Source organism: Aphelocoma coerulescens, chromosome 15 (genome assembly GCF_041296385.1).
Source record: "Aphelocoma coerulescens isolate FSJ_1873_10779 chromosome 15, UR_Acoe_1.0, whole genome shotgun sequence".
NCBI classification, from domain to species: Eukaryota; Metazoa; Chordata; class Aves; order Passeriformes; family Corvidae; genus Aphelocoma; species Aphelocoma coerulescens.
In genome coordinates, this window is record NC_091029.1 from 528481 (window position 1) to 546069 (window position 17589).

The 17589-nt window shown below is 41.8% G+C and overlaps 1 protein-coding gene across 10 annotated transcripts in view; it reads right to left on the reverse strand.

Annotated features, from left to right (window-relative positions):
• The window catches only part of ADGRD1 (adhesion G protein-coupled receptor D1), a 135470-nt gene that overhangs the window by 106983 nt on the left and 10898 nt on the right, over positions 1–17589 (reverse strand). For all 10 annotated transcript variants that reach the window (XM_069030918.1, XM_069030908.1, XM_069030912.1 and 7 more), the window contains 9 exons: positions 15609–15788; positions 14165–14419; positions 11780–11844; positions 11430–11585; positions 8712–8771; positions 7275–7392; positions 6263–6373; positions 4476–4551; positions 1007–1148 (listed from right to left, as the gene is read on the reverse strand). In XM_069030918.1, the coding sequence (XP_068887019.1) occupies positions 1007–1148; positions 4476–4551; positions 6263–6373; positions 7275–7392; positions 8712–8771; positions 11430–11585; positions 11780–11844; positions 14165–14419; positions 15609–15788 (1163 nt within the window). The remainder of the gene's footprint in view (positions 1–1006; positions 1149–4475; positions 4552–6262; positions 6374–7274; positions 7393–8711; positions 8772–11429; positions 11586–11779; positions 11845–14164; positions 14420–15608; positions 15789–17589) is intronic.

Sequence of the window (17589 nt, forward strand, 5' to 3'; positions counted from 1 at the left end):
TTTTGTAAATGATCTACACTAAATCCACTCTTCACAAGTGCCCACCTCTAAGAGGCCTCTCAGGATATTTAGGAGTCCCAAGTTCGAAAAACTGTCAGCAAAACAACACACTTCACTCCTGGGCCTTAGGGATTCTTCATGTTTTCTGTAGCTTACTCCATCTTTATCAAAAGCCCAGCAGAAAGAAAATAAACTGGCTTGAAAACAGCTTTAAAAGAAAAATATGATAAAATATTCAGAAGAACATCTAAGAGATGTATTCTAGGAAATGTTTAAGAATTTAAATCTTTCCTTGCCGTTCCCGTTCAATGCTGTAAGTGGGTCAGAGATGCTGCAGTGCCTCCTCCCAGCACCTCAGAGTCTGAACTCTTCTCCATTCCACTGGCAAGACAAAGAGACTCCTCTTTCTCCAAGAGCAAGCAAAATCAGCTATTTGCCCAGTTTCTTGCCGGCATATGTTAATTTGGGGAAATTGAAACACGTTACCAAAATTCATCAGTTTTATTCAAGCTTTTCTCTGAGTTTCCTCAGATTGTTGTATTTTTTTGGCTCTTATTTCTCAGATTCAGTGTCCTCTGCTCTCTAAAAAGGGCAGTTCAGACTAGAACAGGGATTTGAGCCATCAAAACCCTTCAGTTATCTCAGTGTGGACTATGATCAAAAGCAAAAACCAAAAGAGAATTCTTGGTTTTGACCACTCCAGGGAGAAAACAGCATTTCATCCCAGCCTGCTGCAGACTGCACAAACACACCCATGGAACACAGAAACAAAAGGTCTCAAGCTGCACCTGTCACTTTACCTTCTTCTCCAACACGAGCACTTATCAGCCTCTTGCAGTGATGAAAACAGAAGTCATAATGGTGGGGCAAACATAATGTTGTAGCCACAAATGGCATCTGAATTGCTACTAAAAATGCCCACAAAAATCCTCAGAGAAATACAAAGAAATCATCCCAGGCACCAAAGTTTTGTGCGGCCCAAACCAGCGGTTCTCATTTCACTTACCAATTTGTGGGTGAGCTGGATGGTGATGAGAGGAGATCCTGACAGATTGTAGGACAGCTTGGGTAGAGGTTCCACTTTGATGGAGATAAGATAACTGCTTGCTGAGATCATATAACCTTTGTAGGCAGCAGCTTCAGCAATCCTTGGAAAGAAGTAAATATATTAAGGATGAAAAGTAACAACTGTTTTTTTTAGTTCATACACAACACCCACACCAAAGGGACACAGGACCTCCTTTTTCCATTCAAGCCAATTAATTTGTCTAGGGCAGTGAGGTCTGGCCACAAAAGGTCCCACAGGACTAGAAGCCATATCTATAAAGCATAGGGACACCTGGAAACTTGATATCAAAGGTCCTCCTTCACTCTGTTCCTCTTTGCAAAGGTATACAAGCCTTGCTGAAAGTGTTTGAGGTAATTAGAGAGAATCCTACGAAGGCATCTCAAAATGCCCTGAGTAAAGTGAGGAAGAAACTTGCAGGGGGTTTCAGGCTAGCTGATGGAACAGATGTATCAGTGTGTAAGACACACAGACAAAACGCACATAAACGTATACACAGGAATGTATTTAGAAGCAATTTATAGCTTTACCTTGAAAAATAGATTATGTGCAGTTAGATTTGTTGGAGGGAAAGACAGGTCTCAATGCAAAGAGCTGAACTTGACTAAATATCTGGTTAGTCCTGGAAATGTATTTATTCTAGGGGAGAGTAATTTTGTGGTACATAAGAACCCATATTTTAAGGTAAAACTTATGAGTTTGGCATTTTCATACATTTAAGAGTAACTGAGACCCATGTGACTTCAGGGTAAAATCTTTTACACTATCAGTAACAAACTGTGCAGGATTAAAGGACTGCTGTCCTCTGCCTCTTGAGCATGAGGATGAATGGGTTTTACCATGAGAAATTGGAGCCTCGGTGAATTAACCACCAGCTTGGGTTTCCAAACATAGCCCAGCACTGGAAAGCACCAGTTTGAAACCAAATGAAAAACCACCTTATTTACATCCACCACCTGCTTCAGTGGTTTCTTATTTTTATTCCCAAAAAAAAGAAAAAAGGAAAGAAAAACTCATGTCAGACATTCAAATAACTGCACTCGGCTCCTTGGCAGGGTCACATAGAACAGAACTCATTTAGCACAACCCCTTAGTTCTGACCTTGAAACACCCATTGGTATCAGAGATTGCTTCTGTTCCCAGTAAGTGGCACGTGAAAGGAACTTGTTCATCTGAAGGCAGAATTTGCTACTCTGATATGAAAAATCTAAATTTGGAAAAGGAACTCTCAAATTTAAAATCATCATCCGACATTTTGAGATTTCTCCTACACAGATTAAGAGCATGGACATTTTTCCACAACCTTTATCTGCTTAACTTTAGAGACCTTGGTGAATTTTGAAGTGTGAAAAATCCTCATCACAAGCAGGTAACGTGTCTCTGTGCATGCACAAGCCTTTCTTCACCTTGGCCTGGGTGTCAGGTCCACTTTTACACCAACTGCGTGTGAACGGCAGCAGAATTGGGCTCAAAACATTTCTGTGTTTCATTTTTTTTGGGTAAAGAATCAAAAGTTGCTCCCCTTAGAAACTGATATTTATGTAGTCTGAAAATAGAAGTCATCTGTCTGTACAGCACAAAAGCGCCAAGGGTTTTGGTTTTGGTTTTCCACCACAAAAAAACCCAAAAGGACAGGTTTCAAATTACAGGTGTTTAAGCAGCCCAGTGCTAGAAGGAACACAAAAGAAATTCTTTAAAACAAGCTACTCTGAGAAGAAGTTGTTATTCTACTGAAAAGTAAGCAAAAAAGTTAAAATAGTAGAGCACAAAAAAGAAAAGCAAGCAGAAGAGAAGTGCATACCTATTTTAAAAACATCTTTGAGTACCTGGGGTTTGATTCCACAGAGGAAAAATCGCTAAGGCAGCATTCCCTGTATTACTACTTTTTTAGATGCTGTTTTGGACAGACCTGCATCTACAGTTTTATAGACATGATTCCGTAGTGCATTACATACTGCAAACGTTTCAAGCAGTTTGAACTAATTATAGAAATCTAGGAAACATTTCTTCTCCCGTGTCCTTGTGTTTCTCTTTCACATTGTGACAGGGCAGACCCTTCCTTCTCAAAATGAGTGCTAAAAGCACACACAGCTCAGGGGAACAGGAATGGATCTCCAGGTTCTCCTGTCCCACAGATTTCAGGGAATGTACTCAAAGATGCCACATCTGTTTCATTTGCTGTGTCAGAGCCCCAGGATCTGTGACAATGCATTAAACACAGTGCTTTGACACGCAGCATCTTTAATCTGAGTGTGTTTGCTGAACTTTGACCTAAGTCAGGATCATTTTAATTCTCTTTCCTCTGTTGAAAAATTGAGATTACATCTTATTACCTTAATAAATTGCATTGATCCTCCTCTTTGAAAAACATAAGCTCTCATAAGTTATTGCCTCTATTTCTTAATGTCAGTACGAAATACTGCACACTGCTGCCACAGCTCCCTCTCAGTCCTCTGCTAAGTGTCCTTTCCTTGAGAGAGCAGGGCAAACAACAGCACAGCTTGCTATTGATTTAGAAATGTCATTTAGTAATCGCTGTGTGATTATCTTAGCGTGATCAATCTGCATTGTGATCCAGTCTGGATCAGTCGAGAAGGGGTTCTTCACCCTGAAGTTCACAGAGGAGTTTCCATGACCTCCCAAGGAACTGTAGGCAAGGAGAGGGAGGCACTCCCTGACACTCATGGGAGCTGAGATGCTGCACCTTTCCTGCTGGCAGAAGCAACCCAGCAAAAAGCCCAAGTGGCAAAGACTGGAAGTGTAAACTGATCCACACACCCCAGTGAAAATCGAAAGAAAACACAGCCATATACTTGCTTAAAAGGAAAGTGTAGCGATTTGCGTGAATGGCCTTGCAAAAATCCCCTGGGGAGCTGTACTGCAGAGGGTTATACAGCTCTGCATTTACTTTATCTTACCTGCTAATGATTTCACTGAGGTAGTACATAAAACAAAAGGTCTTTAAAGAATTGCCTGGTCTCCTGTTATAAAATCATCTTATGGGTTTCCAGGATTAGGATTCAGATTTTGTCTACAGAGGGATGTTATGTTTTCTTACTTGTTTCATTTAAGTGCAAGCTTTATCTTTATCTGTGCCAGGAGAAAAGATGCAATCTCCTTTTATGAGACAGATTAAAACTATGAAATTCTAGTACCAGATCTGATGAATGGAAGGAGAAGACAAAAAGACAAACATGTCGCTATGGGAATCTATTTTATCGCAACCTGAAATAAAACACGTAATGTAAACTTTAATCTCTCTCTAGCTAATGACTACCCACCCTCAACACTGCAGAACCAGGATTATGGCTCGTAATTTGTTTACAGCTGATAGTGACAGGACTGTTTAAAGGTATATCACTAAGGTAATGAGCAAGCTGTTACCTCCTGAGAGCTCTGAGATACTTACTTGGTGTCCATAGGGTCGATGTTATGAAAGAAATAATGCATGTTATGGTAAAGCAGGCCGACGATGGTAATCCAGGCTGTGGAGAGGGAACAGGGGTCATTCCTCAGAGCAACGGTTCTAAGCAAGAGAACTTCTCTCCTAGCCTGAAGCTCTGAGTTAAGAGCCCTGAGTTACACAGACCTTCACGTCTTTGCTTTAGCAGAGTTCTCATTGTTCTTTTAAGTGAAAAAAGTGTGACCATATTGTACAGCACAGACAACAAAAGTAAAATAGAAGGATCCCTGGTCTGCACACCTGTACCTCCAAAATCAGCTGGTAAAGCCATCAATTATAACACACACACACACCCCTTCGCAGCACCAGAAAGGGTAGCAGGACACAGCAGTGACTCCCTGGGAGCTACAAGGCTCTAAAGGCCACCCCCCATCACTTCCACTAGCTGGCAGCTTGTGAAACTCCAGCCAGGCAATCAGCCCAAATGTTCTGTTTGCTGCCCACATTCCGAGTAATTCTGGGCTCTCCAGCATCTGAGTGAAGAGACAGATATGTATTTTCTGAGTGAGCCACACAGTCTTTTACTATCCCTTTTGCTGGGTTCCAAGTATTTGTAGTGTCAGCTGTTTAAGGTGAAATAACAGATTTTTTAGGTTAGCTCATCTGGCCAGTGTGGAAGTGTGGCCTGAAGGCTGAAATTGCTCAGAAGTGAGCTTTAGCTGGAAAAGAGTAAAACATTTAATACACTGGATCATTTCAGGATACAAAGCATGACAATGTTCTGAAGGAAAGAAAAGAAAATCTGCATGGTGAGAAACCGTATAAGTGGGAAAGGAAAAAAGTCCTCTCACATCCTATTTTTGGCATTACAAGTTGGTTTGCAATTATAGTTATTCAAACCTGGGAGGACTTGCAGTCTCCAGTCAGAGCCCCTGCCAGTGCAAAGAAACAAAGCTGTCACCACAGATCAGGCAGATAGTTCAGTAAATATCAGAGAATTTCTCACTGCGGGTTATTTTCAGCTAACTTTGCACTTTATGAAAGAGGGACCGACCATCCCTCAGCAGAGGTGACTGCAGAAAGGCCTCTGGGTGAGCAAATTCTGTGGGTTGGAATTTAGGGCACGTAAGTCAGATTTTCAAAGATTTGAGGATGGAGGTTGATGCTTTTGTAAATGGGTTCCTTCAGTCTCTGAGTAAAGCATAGATAATTAACTTCAAACATTGTTATTTTAGAGTCTTGACTAAAGCTGCAGGTTTTAGCCACACTTCTTTTTGAGATTTAAAAATTTTAGCATAGCTGTGGATTTCTGAGTTCTGCCTTTTTGCCATGAGTGCATTCTACATCTCCATTCTGTTCCTGTAGCTGCTATTGCTTAAACCTGTCATTTTATAGTTTAATTTTATACAGAAGACCAATTTTGAATGAAGGGATAGGTAATACCTGATCTGACATCACAGAATTCCTTAAAAATAACCAGTTCAGATAATTGAAAAAAAAAAATTACGAAACTATGGCTTCTCTGATGTAAAAAATCTGTCAAAATTAAATGGCTTCAGTCTCTGTTGCCCAGCTCTATTATTCAATATTAATTCACCTAATTTGCAAGCTCTACCACATTAATTGCTCGTTAGTATGACAGGACCACTGCTGCTGCCTTAGACTCTGTACAACCCACAGGGATCAAATCAGTTACTCGGAAAAATAAAGTGAACCAAACCTGTTCTAAAGCAAAATCATTTTAGGATACCCTGAGCACACGAGTCCACTTCTTTCTTTAATCTTTTCCTTACCTTTTCCAGCAAAAGCTTCACTGGGAATGGAAATATAACTCTGTCCTCGAGATGGAAATCGATAGTGGGAAATGTTCAGGGTCTGAGGATGCATTTTCACCACAGCATAATCTGTGTGATAACCCAAACAAAAATATCATCAAATCAATAGCCTCTATAGCCTATATGACTGTTTAACCAGACTTCCCTAATAGCTATTGCAACTCTTGGATTTAAAACCTAGATGTTTGCAGAAAATATGGTAAATTCCCCAAGTCCAAAATTGCCTCTTATACCTGAGTCCTTTATGGCAGAGGAGGTGGCATGAGCACAGTTAATGTGCCGTGGATCACTTCACCCAGGCTCAGAGACTGAGCTTGCCAGGGCAAGCAAAACAGATTAACAGCACCCTTGCACTGATATTTGCAGGCATTATTGCAGTCCTGCATTTGAGAATCCCAGTGTCCAAGAGAATACTCGCAGTGATGAATGGTCCTGGTGACTGCTCACTTTATTCAGCCCTCACAAGGGCTCTCCACAAGGCACAGCAGGCAGCCAGAACAGATGAAATACCTTTGATGCCTGCAGCATCCAAAGATGCAGATGAAATTAGGGTGCTAGGATGCTAAGCAGCAGTGAAATAAAATTCTCTGAAAAGGTCAAAACTATTCCTATTATTTTCAGGTTCCTGAAAACTCCTTGCAAAGACTAAGGCTTTATAGCACCCAAACTTCCACGTGCTATACATAAGCTCAGGCCCTTTATTAGCATAGCATTACTCAATTCTTCACACATAATTCTTATTTTGAATTCCTCCCCAAATAACCTCTGGGCAGCTCAAGCACAGTCAGAGCCGATTACCTCCAGCCTGACTGCACGGTCATCTTCCTGCAAACAAAACTCAGCTTTGCATTCAAAAGAGGAAAATGGTGTGTTTTGATTTCCTCCTCGGTGTTGGCAAAGGAGAAGCTGCAAGCACAGAGCATTCAGGACACCCAGGCAGCACAGAGGGAACAGCTCTGCCAAGCCCCACCTGCCACGGACGAGGAGCCCTCGACAGTCAGAGGCAGCGAGTTTTCATCCAGGTTGTGGGACATGTGAGCCATCACCGTGTCGATGGTGTGGATCAAGCTGCTGAACACCAGAGGGGCCTGGGGAGGGAGACACACCCGGGTTTGAACCAAGGAACTGCTCTGCTGAGCACCAAGTGCGAGGTGCCACAGTAAATCCCTGCTCGAAGTCAGGCGGGGTCTTTCCGCACCCAGTGGATAAAGCGCTACACAAAGTGATGCCACCCAGAGCGTAACTCCACCAAACACTGGGTTTTATAGAAGGGCTCCAAATGACTGCTGCTCCCATCAGCATCTGACAGTCAATCAAACCCAGGATTCAGCGAAACGAGGCCACGAACTGTGCAGGACTTTTTGACAATATATAAAGATTGGGATCAGATCTCTCCTGGAACACAAGCCAGGACACTACTTTGTTGCTGCCTGTTCCGAGCTTCCCCTCCGGAGACAAGCCAGGACTTGCCTCTGCCACATGCTCTGAACCCCTTTGTTCCAAGCAGGGGCAAAACCAAATGGAACTCAAACTCTTTAGCAGTGTCTGACTGGCCGCTCACCCCGGGCCCGCCCCCAGTCCTCCCCTTTCCCCTTCTCCAAATAAAAGAAGGGACCAAGGAGGGGCCCGCCCTCTTTGGCTCTGCAACTCTTTCTGTGAACATCTGTGTGCTTCTGTTTCTTTTTGAAAGCTTCTAATTGCGGGAAATTAGGCAAGCTGGGAGCTGTATTTCTCCCTCTTTGCTCTGCTGGTGGTATTAGATTTGCGCTACCATTTTGCCGCTTTTAGAGCTACTGAAATGCCAGATTGCCCGTGCTACCTCTCTAGGCTGCCCTAGGCTTTCTAAGGCATTGAACTACTAGCCCAGCCGGTAAAAGCTGTAAGTGTATTTCCGCGCTACTTGGCCTTTCTTTCATCTTTATTCAAATGCTCCTCAGTATAAAAGCTACTTTAACCCTCCAGGCTGAAACTTGATTCATAAAATCTCAGAGTTAATGCATGTTTCAGTGAAAAGGAAATCTATTTTATCTGAAATCCATTTACACCAGAGATGATCAAGGACTTTATGCTAAGAACTTAAATCAATTAGACATAATTTTGTTTTAAAAGCATTTTAGGCTTCATTGAGACCCCCCTATGCTTTAGGTTCTCCTTCTCTCAGTTTAAAAGCTCTCTCTTCTGAAATCTGTGCTCTCAAGATTCAAGCAAAAAGCTCAGGAAATTTCTGGATTCACCCTGCAGGCATTTCATCAGTGAGAGATGATAAAATAAGTCATAGTGCCAAAGAGCCCCAGCAAGCACAATAGAGACAACCGGTTCCGTTCTCATCCGTGTGAATTCATGCAACCAACGTAAAGTGAATTCACGTAACCAGCGTAAACCACAAATCTAAGCCCACTTGTCTTACCTCTGGTCCATCAATCCAGTTGGACAGTAACATAAAGTCTTCAACAGCTTTTAAAAATGCCTAAAAGACAAATAAAACTTGATTATTCATTAATCAGCTACATCTCCTGGCAAGGATCCAAGGCAGATCTCTGTTGGGATTTTTCTCAGGTTTATGTTAAGATGACAAGCCTACTTCCACTCCAGTCCCAAATTCATCTCTACGTGCCAGCATTCTCACCATGTTCTGCATGGTGATTTTTCAAAGTAACAATTACTTTAATAGAAGTCCCACCACTGTGTAACTCCCAAGTGCAGTCATTACACTGCAGCTGAGCTAACACTGGGACTAAGACCAACGTGAACTTACCCTCCCATTTTATCTAAACTCACACGACACCAGCACAATCATAGAAGGGTTTGGGTTGGAAGGGACCTTAAAAATCATCTCCTTACAGCCCCTCTTCTGTGGGCAGGGACACCCTCCACTATCCCAGGCTGCTCCAAGCCCTGTTCAACCTGGCCTTGGACACTTCCAGGGTTGGGACAAGCACTGCCTAAGTGCTGAGCACAACACAGCCCCAGTTCTGGGGAGTCCTGCTGGTGTGGACACACAGAAGGAGAAAAGGGAGCACAGAAAATTGCACTGAACATTGAAAGAAAAAAACCCCACGTTTCCTGCTTAAACTCATCTATTAAAATGCCTTCAGGGAATGAATATAGTGAAGTTCCACTGTGAAATGTGGAAGACACCACATGACAAAACCCAAGTCAGATTTGTCAGAAGCAATTCATTACAAATGTGAGTCAGTAATCAGAAAGTTTATTGCATATCACTTAAATCAAATTTCCTTGTGCTGTGAGGCATATGACAATCAGGCAGAGATAACTTCACAGAAAATCACATGCATGCTCAGTGCCTGTCTTTCAGGGAATTAGCTGCAGACAATACAAAGCCTAACCATCAATCAGACGAATGACAGAGTCGGTGTGTATGATCAGGACTCTCTTGTATTTGCTTCCCAAAATAGCTCTGCTAAAGATAATCACATTTCTGTCTGCAAATCACTTTCATGGCACACAAAGCAGCATCAGACAGCATGAATGAGCAACCAAACAGCAACTGAAATGATGTGGGAAACAGGTATGGTGTCTGGCAGGATGATGTTCCATTTTCAATTTAGAGCCCACACAAAATTTTCAGTAAAACAAAGGAAACAACGTATTAAAGCTTTTTAGAAGGGCTTTTGCTACATATTAAACTGTGATCCGTGAAATCCAAGCTTTAGAGTTTGCAAACACTAAGCTTTTAACACAAACTCTCAATTGCTGTCCCTGTCATTTTCAGAAGCATTTATTTATATTTTTTGCCTGAGTAAAGCGTCCTTGTCACTCTGGAATTACCCGCAGGCTTAAAGGAACAATCACAGCGAGGCCAGAGCTGATTACTGTAATAATGGCTTCAGCCTGCTGAAATCAGGGAATCAGATGCCCATCACTTTACAGCAGGCTAAACTTTATGTTAGCAGGACAGGACCCCTTGTTCTCAGCTCAGACTGAAGAAAACACCTTCTTGCTGTTTCCCCTGGGAGTATTAGCTTGAATAAACTAAATTACTTGAACCCATTTCAGTGGAGATTTGTAATCTGCAGGCACAGGGGTCGAGTCCAGCGTCCCCCTCCAGTGCAGAGGGGCAGAGCAGGGTGCATGTACAGAGGGAATGATGGGTGGCTTTGCAGAAGAGAAGTCAGAGGAGAGGCAAGACTTGCCCCCTGCTTACTACAGGAGCCATAAATGCCAAAAGGCAGCAGTAGTCATTAACTTTTTGAGCCTCCAGTGCGGGTGTGACTCTCAAAGGTCAGAAGCCACACTTGGGGCCGTTACCTGGGGCCTGATGGACACAGCCACGCTCAGAGGGCTCCTTGCATCCCCGTTTGCCATCAGCTCATGCAAACACCCATTCTGCTGCTTCCCTGCTCTGATTAAAAAAAACAGTGTTCTGTTTTTATGTTCTGCACCTTTCAAACTCTGCTGCATTTTGGATCAGCAGGGCCATTGCAGAAAAATGCTGATTTTTTTTTTTTCCACAATTACATATTCACCATTTGACACACTTAAAGCTGAAAAAAAAAATTACCAAATTATTTTCTTCCCCTCTGTTTCCTGCTCAGATAAATGATTATTTTTGATGTGTGGTCATGGTTCCAGGTAGTTATAGTCTATAAAATCACAGAATTGTTTAAGTTGGAAAAGACCTCTAAGACGACCGAGTCCAACCATTAACCCAGCACTGCCAAGGCCACCACTAAACCCTGTCCCCAGGTGCCACATCTACACATCCTTTAAATATTTCCAGGGATAGTGACTCCACACTTCCCCGGGCAGGCTGTTTCAGTGCTTGACAACCCTTTCAGGGAAGAATTTTTCCCTAAGATCCAATTTAAGTCTCCCCTGGCACCACTTGAGGCCATTTCTTCTTGTCCTTGGTATTTGGGAGAAGAGACCTAGCCCCTCTATGTCTTCCATGTAGTGAGAGATACAAAGGCATTAAATAATATTTCCAAGGACCAGTGAGACCTTTAAACTCTTTTCTCTGGTTGTCACTCAACTTCTGCTACTCCCTAAAGCAGCCACTGCTCTTTTCATGGGTATTTTCTCCAGTGAGCAAAAACTTTCAAAGCTGCACTTGATATTCCAGGTTCTGGAGAAATGTCAGTGTCACCTGGGAGCCCATCCTTACCTCAGTCAGGCTCAGGGCAGTGTTTTCTGACAAGGATTTGTTGGGCAAGCTGAAGGACACGTTCTGCAGGTAGCCCAGCATGGTGCTGGGGGAGTAGGAGCTGCCCCTCTCCTGGCTCAGGTCGGTGATGATGGGGTGGTAAGCGTTGGTGGGGAGCTGCAGCAGAGACACAACGCAGCACACGTTACCCTGGGTGGGATCAGCACTCAGGGCTGGACCCCAGCCGGGAGCTTGGGGCACAGCACACGCCAGGGAGGGGAGGGAGTGGAGGGAAGGGAGGGAGGAGGGTCTGTGGCTGTGTAATATTCACATTCTGACACTATGGAAAAGAGTTCTGAGCACTGTCCTACCACGGGGCTTGTAGTGGTTGTCATCAGAGACCACGGAAGTGTCGAAGGAAGCAAAACCTGCACACCTGGGGAAATACAAACACAAAGGAGAGCGCTAACAAACCTGAATTTTTTATATCAGACATATTTATATATATTTGCACTTCAGGCTGAATCAGTTCTAACTGAAAGCAGCAGATTTGCTGTTTGAGCACGTTACAGATAATGTCTCTTTGAGGTGTTTGCAGGCTGATATCAAGCACAGCAAGGCTGCTGTTAATCAGCCAGGCTTTGCTAATGAGTGTCCCCCACTTGCACTGCATCCACTGAAAATTACCATATGAGCATAGCATAAATTACTTGTCAAGACAGAAAGAATAAACCTGATTTTGGACAGCTTCCAGTTGCTCCATTTTAAAAATATTGATTCCTTTCTGTGCAAAGTGATTTATTAGTCATTTGTGACAGAGAAATAAAATTTTCTTCTAATCTACATCTTACTAGTTATTATTTGCCAGGAGTGTGGGATTTCAGTGCAATCCAACGTTAGCTGCATGCACAGGACACGTTTCTCTTGCAGATCCAAAAGGAACATGATTGTTCATTCAATTAAAAAACATTCTGTCCTATTAAGTTTCTTATGTCAAAGCACATCACCCCTCTTCAACCCTGCTGTAAATTCTCCAAAATCTATCAATAGATATAACAACCTTTCTTTACTACATTGATTACTGTTGTAATACCCATTGCTTCCTCTAAGAATGTTCTGATTTCATACATTAAGTGGGAAATTTTATAAAATCTGATCAGTCTTTGAGGAGAAAAGCCAAAGATTAAATTTCCCCATTTCTCAAGTGCTCCAAAACACCTGATGACATTAAAATAATGTTGGCTTGGAATTCTTCTGACTAATTAAAAAGAATATATACCTGGCATCCCTTTACATTTTAATTCCTAAGCCCCTAGAAAATACACATCAAGCTTCATTTTGAATTAAGGGTCTATAAATTTATTTTTCACAGCATTCTGATAGTTCCACATGACACTGAAAAATCTGTGAACTAGGATTTTAGGGAAAAAGCCCATCAACACAACAATTAATGCCATGCAAATTGCAGTAAAGTCACAGAAGCTCATGGCATGAACATCTCAATTGTGTAAATCAAGGAGTTTGCTGTACAGCCTCCTAAAAACCAGCAGGGATTAAAGGTGGGATGCAGGAAAAATTCTGTACAACTGTTAAAAAATTTGGACTTCAGCAGAATCTGGACTTCAGCCCAACACTTTCTGCAGGGCTTCAGAAGGGAGCTAAAAAAACATTAATGTCCAGCAGTCAGAGATTTTGAGCCCCACTAAGACCTTCCCAAACCAAAGTAGAGGAAAGGAGTGGAAACTGGAGCCCTGAACAGGACTTGCTTCAGTGGAAAGGGCCTCCCATGATGCCCCGATTTGTCAGAGGGGAGATGGGAGGATGGAGGGATCAGAGGGTGAGTGCTGGGAGTTCACAAGAATTCAGGGGGTTAAAAAAAGAGATCTCCCTGTATTTATTTAAGCCATACTTCCCTGACAGTGGAACAGGGCACACAAATTGATGAATCGGGGACATCTGAAAATCTGCTGCTCTTGAGTTTAGCAACACAACATTCTTCTTTAGTACATTAATCAAAGAGTGTGATTAATGGTAGCTTTGGGCTGGACAGTGTTATAGTAACCGTCAATTGTTGTGAAAGATACAGCAGCCAAATACAAAAGCATTTTTTCCACCATGACCAGGGCATTATAAACTTTTAAAAGATATTAAAGCCATTTCCTGTATCAAATGACTACCAAATGAATACTACCCCAATCAGAAGTTTTGAAGACTTTCATGGGAATAATTTCTTAAAATAAAAAGGGTTTAATATAAAAAACTTAGCAAAACTTATTTTATTTGCCACAATTTTTGTGGCAAATCAAATCGATTGCTTCATTATATACCATAGGTGAAAGGTTTTCTATTGCGGTGACTTCAATTGTACATAAGCTAGTTTATCCTTTTTTATAAAATATATTTTGTACATATTTGATTAGTGTAATCAAACCTGGAAGTCACAAACACAGACATCCTCATTTCCAGGCATGCATCAGAACTTCTATTACATTTCAGCTGATCTCTCCTTTTGGTTCACAAGCAAACGTGAGTTAATAAGTCTCTACCACTTCAGGTGAGGAGCTAGAACCCGAGGAAAGAGGACTGCACATCCAAAGACAGCTGAGTGTTCCAGTGACATTCATCCCTGACTTTTTCTGCCTCTACAAGCTCTATCCAATAGCAAAGAGATGCAAAACAAACACAAGTCCTGCACACTGAATGCTTTAAAGTCAGCATCTTGACAGCTGATGGGCTGCAGCCGTGCTCCTACTCACCAATGGCAGCTGTAAAGTACTGCTCAATCTCGTGCGGGGTCAGGGCCCTTTCCCAGATGACGAATTCATCGAAAGCCCCGTTCACGTAGCGCTTGGTCTGATCCCCCTCTGTCCCAGTCAGGAGATTTGCGCCGGGGTCTCCGTAATCGTAGAAAACTTTCCCGTCTGGATCAGTGCTGTTCAGAGTCCCATTGACATAGACCTTCAGTCCTTCTCTTGACTTCCAAGTAAAGAGAATATGAGTCCAATAAGGACCTGCAAAGCATTAAAAGTCACAGCAAAATCCATGAATCAATTCCATTCAGAGCCCTTCTCCTGCTGGATGTGGTTTTGCTGACTTTTGCAATGCCATGGAGCTGCTTAGGAAGTGCTCAGAGTGAATTATTGAATGCTGATCCCGTGTATATTAATCTTTACCCCCCTGGGGAAGCCCATGCCTTGGCCGGATGCCCATCAGCTTTTGTCTAAACCTGGGCTCACTGCAGCTCCATAAATTATGCCTGCTGAGTGTTACTGGCCAAGATTTGAGGTCTCTTCAGTACTGCCTCAAAACTCAGCTCAGCAAGAGCGGCACAAAGACTGCAAGAGCTGGAGAACAAGTAAATAAACTGCTCAAAAGTTGTCACAGTTCCTTTGTTATGTTTGAGAGGCAGAAAACATAATATTAATTTTCATTTGGATTGGATAATCCACAAACGTGTGAATTTTTTTTGCCATTTAGCAGCTTTTCTCTTAAAATGAGATTTCTAAACGGATTCATTAAGCTTTATAAAACTGGTACTATGAGTCATACTTTAACAATGAATAGGTAGGCAAATTAGGGCAAGAAAATATTTATGGAATGCCATTAGCATTACTAGAAGACCAGAATTTGTTCTGGTCAGTAGATATTACTGCTCCCAAGAATGCACAGTTTGGATAGAAGCAGTGAGATACGTGATACACCAAAATGTTTGCTAATACTATGGCTTGGCATAGAAAACCTGACACTCCACAGAAAACAGGACTATGAAAGCACCAAACAGCCAGTTAGAGAGTTACCAAATAAAGCCTTAATTCAGCAAGCAGCAGAGAACAGCCCACCAGCTTCAGAATACACTGGGAGCTGTCAGGGATTAATCTGCATTCTTTGCTCACGTTTCCATCTATACACGCATGGACCCGCTGATGTCAATAAGGACTCCACTCCAGAAACCACTGGAAGCTGGATCCAAGGCCTGCTACTGAATGAAAAATGTTCTACAGTACAATACCACTGCTTTTCAGTGTGCACTTTATTGCTCCCTCCCCACACCAAGAGAATTCTTAAGCACAGAGGTCTGTAGCTATTCTTACATACCCACTTTTCTTTCCTGGAGTTGTGCTCTTGTCACTACCTCTGACTGCAAGAATAAAGCAAAACGTAACAAAGAAACTGGGGGTTTTTTAAATATATAAACTTTACCTGGTGGACTAAAGCTTGCTTTCCACTTCATCATTGCATCCCCACGGGTGTAAAATTCCACGGAGCCTTCACCTTCGTTTGAACAGATTTTGAAACCACTGGAAATTACTCGTCCACCAGAGGCAGGGAGAAGTTTAGCCTGTTGGTCTTGAGTCTTCCAGAAAAAGGAGAATGTTACTCCTGATGAAAGCAAGGGAAAGGAGACTTTAATGAGAAAAATGAGTGCAATTAAAAATTTCCAATATGTAGAACACAGACAGTGGGAATGCTTCTGAGGAAAGATCATCGGATGGCATAAACCAGGACAGCATTTTTAAAATCAACAGTGCTCTAGCAGTTTAAATCAAATAAACATGTCTCCCTTCGTTTTCCTATTGTACCACCCTATAGCCACAAGAAAACTGGAACTCAGCCCTTATGTGTACTTTGGATCAGGAAATTCAGAAACTACAAATAAAAAATTAAAGGCACGATAAACACACATCTACTTTTTACAGGGATGCTTTTTAAAATATTTTTTTATTTCAACTTCACATATATTGACTAGACACAGCTTCTGTGATGAGTTCAAACCAATGAATAGAGAACATTCTCTTGCATCTTTCACAAATGTTTCTTTTGACTGAAAATGCCACTTCAATGAGCCCGAAAGTGCTTACAGAAAACCATTGTTTAAAGATTGCTTGGGAAGGAGCAAAGCGGGGGAAGAATGTCTCAACATTTCAAAAGCAAGAAGAATTTGTTTTCTCAAGTGAAAATAATAGTCCTGAAATGTTACAAAATTCAGCCTTAGAAGAAACACCGGGATTTTTGTGTCATGGGTTGTTGCATTTCATCTGGAAAGATCCCAACACCCTTTCAGGACACATTCCCTGGTTGAGTGTGCTTGACACCAGCTTCACACAAACACAACAAACACATCAAGGGATGGTTAAACAACAGCAGCTGGAATAAAATTACACCTTACCCTTGCCACAGGTGCATTTGATTTGAAAAAAACACAGCTACACTCTTTAGACAAAAGGGTGTTGGCTTTTTTTTCTTTTTTTTGGCTTATATTAATACCCACTACAGTGACTGAGTGTTTATTGTTTATATGATTTCTTCTCCTCACATTTTATCTACTGAACATTGCAATGTTTTATGCCTTTAATGTTCTTGTTTGTGAGATACTGGAATTGCTCTGGTACTATAAAAATTATTTATTCTGATTGTTACGTTGTACTATAGATGTTGAAAAAATGTGACTTCCGGATGATTTTTATTTCCCAGTGGCACAAAAAAAAGTATGAAAAGATGCAGCACGTATCACAAAACACACCTGCAGTAGGATACTGAATTCCTTTCTCTAACACTCTTGGGTACCAGCTGCTCTCAGAGCATCTCCTACTTGCTTACAAAGTTCACAAGCAGCTCTTGCTTCAGCAGCTCAAAAAAAAGATCCTATTTCAAGCTACGTTACCCATCTGAAGGATGGCCTGAATCAATGAAAGCAAGAAAATTCAATATTAACAATGCTGCTCAAGTTTAGGGACTGCTGGAGTTCGTAGAGAGGGCCCCCATTCTCTATGGAACCTTCCATTTCCGTGGAATTTCAAATCCCTAGTGAATGCCCTGTGTTAGTGACTGGGCAAACACTTGTTTGGAATGTCTCACACAGTTTTAATCATCCTCTGTAACTAACACTTGTCAAACGTGGCATTTTGTGATCCTAACCCAATGGAGAAGGAAGAGAAACAGAATGAAGAGATTTAAGCATCTATGAGGAAAAATGGATTCCATAACTCCAGAGACCTAAAAATTTTCTTATCTCTAGAGATAAATCTAAAACCCCCAAGCCTGTTCCTGCTAAGCCACACTGAACCTGAGTAGCTGTAATCAGTTCTAATTTAAATTGCAGTTAGAAAAGACTAAATTTTCAGCAACCAACTCTCAATTTTTTTAAAAGTCAATAAAGTGTCAAGTAAGATTTTTAGATTTC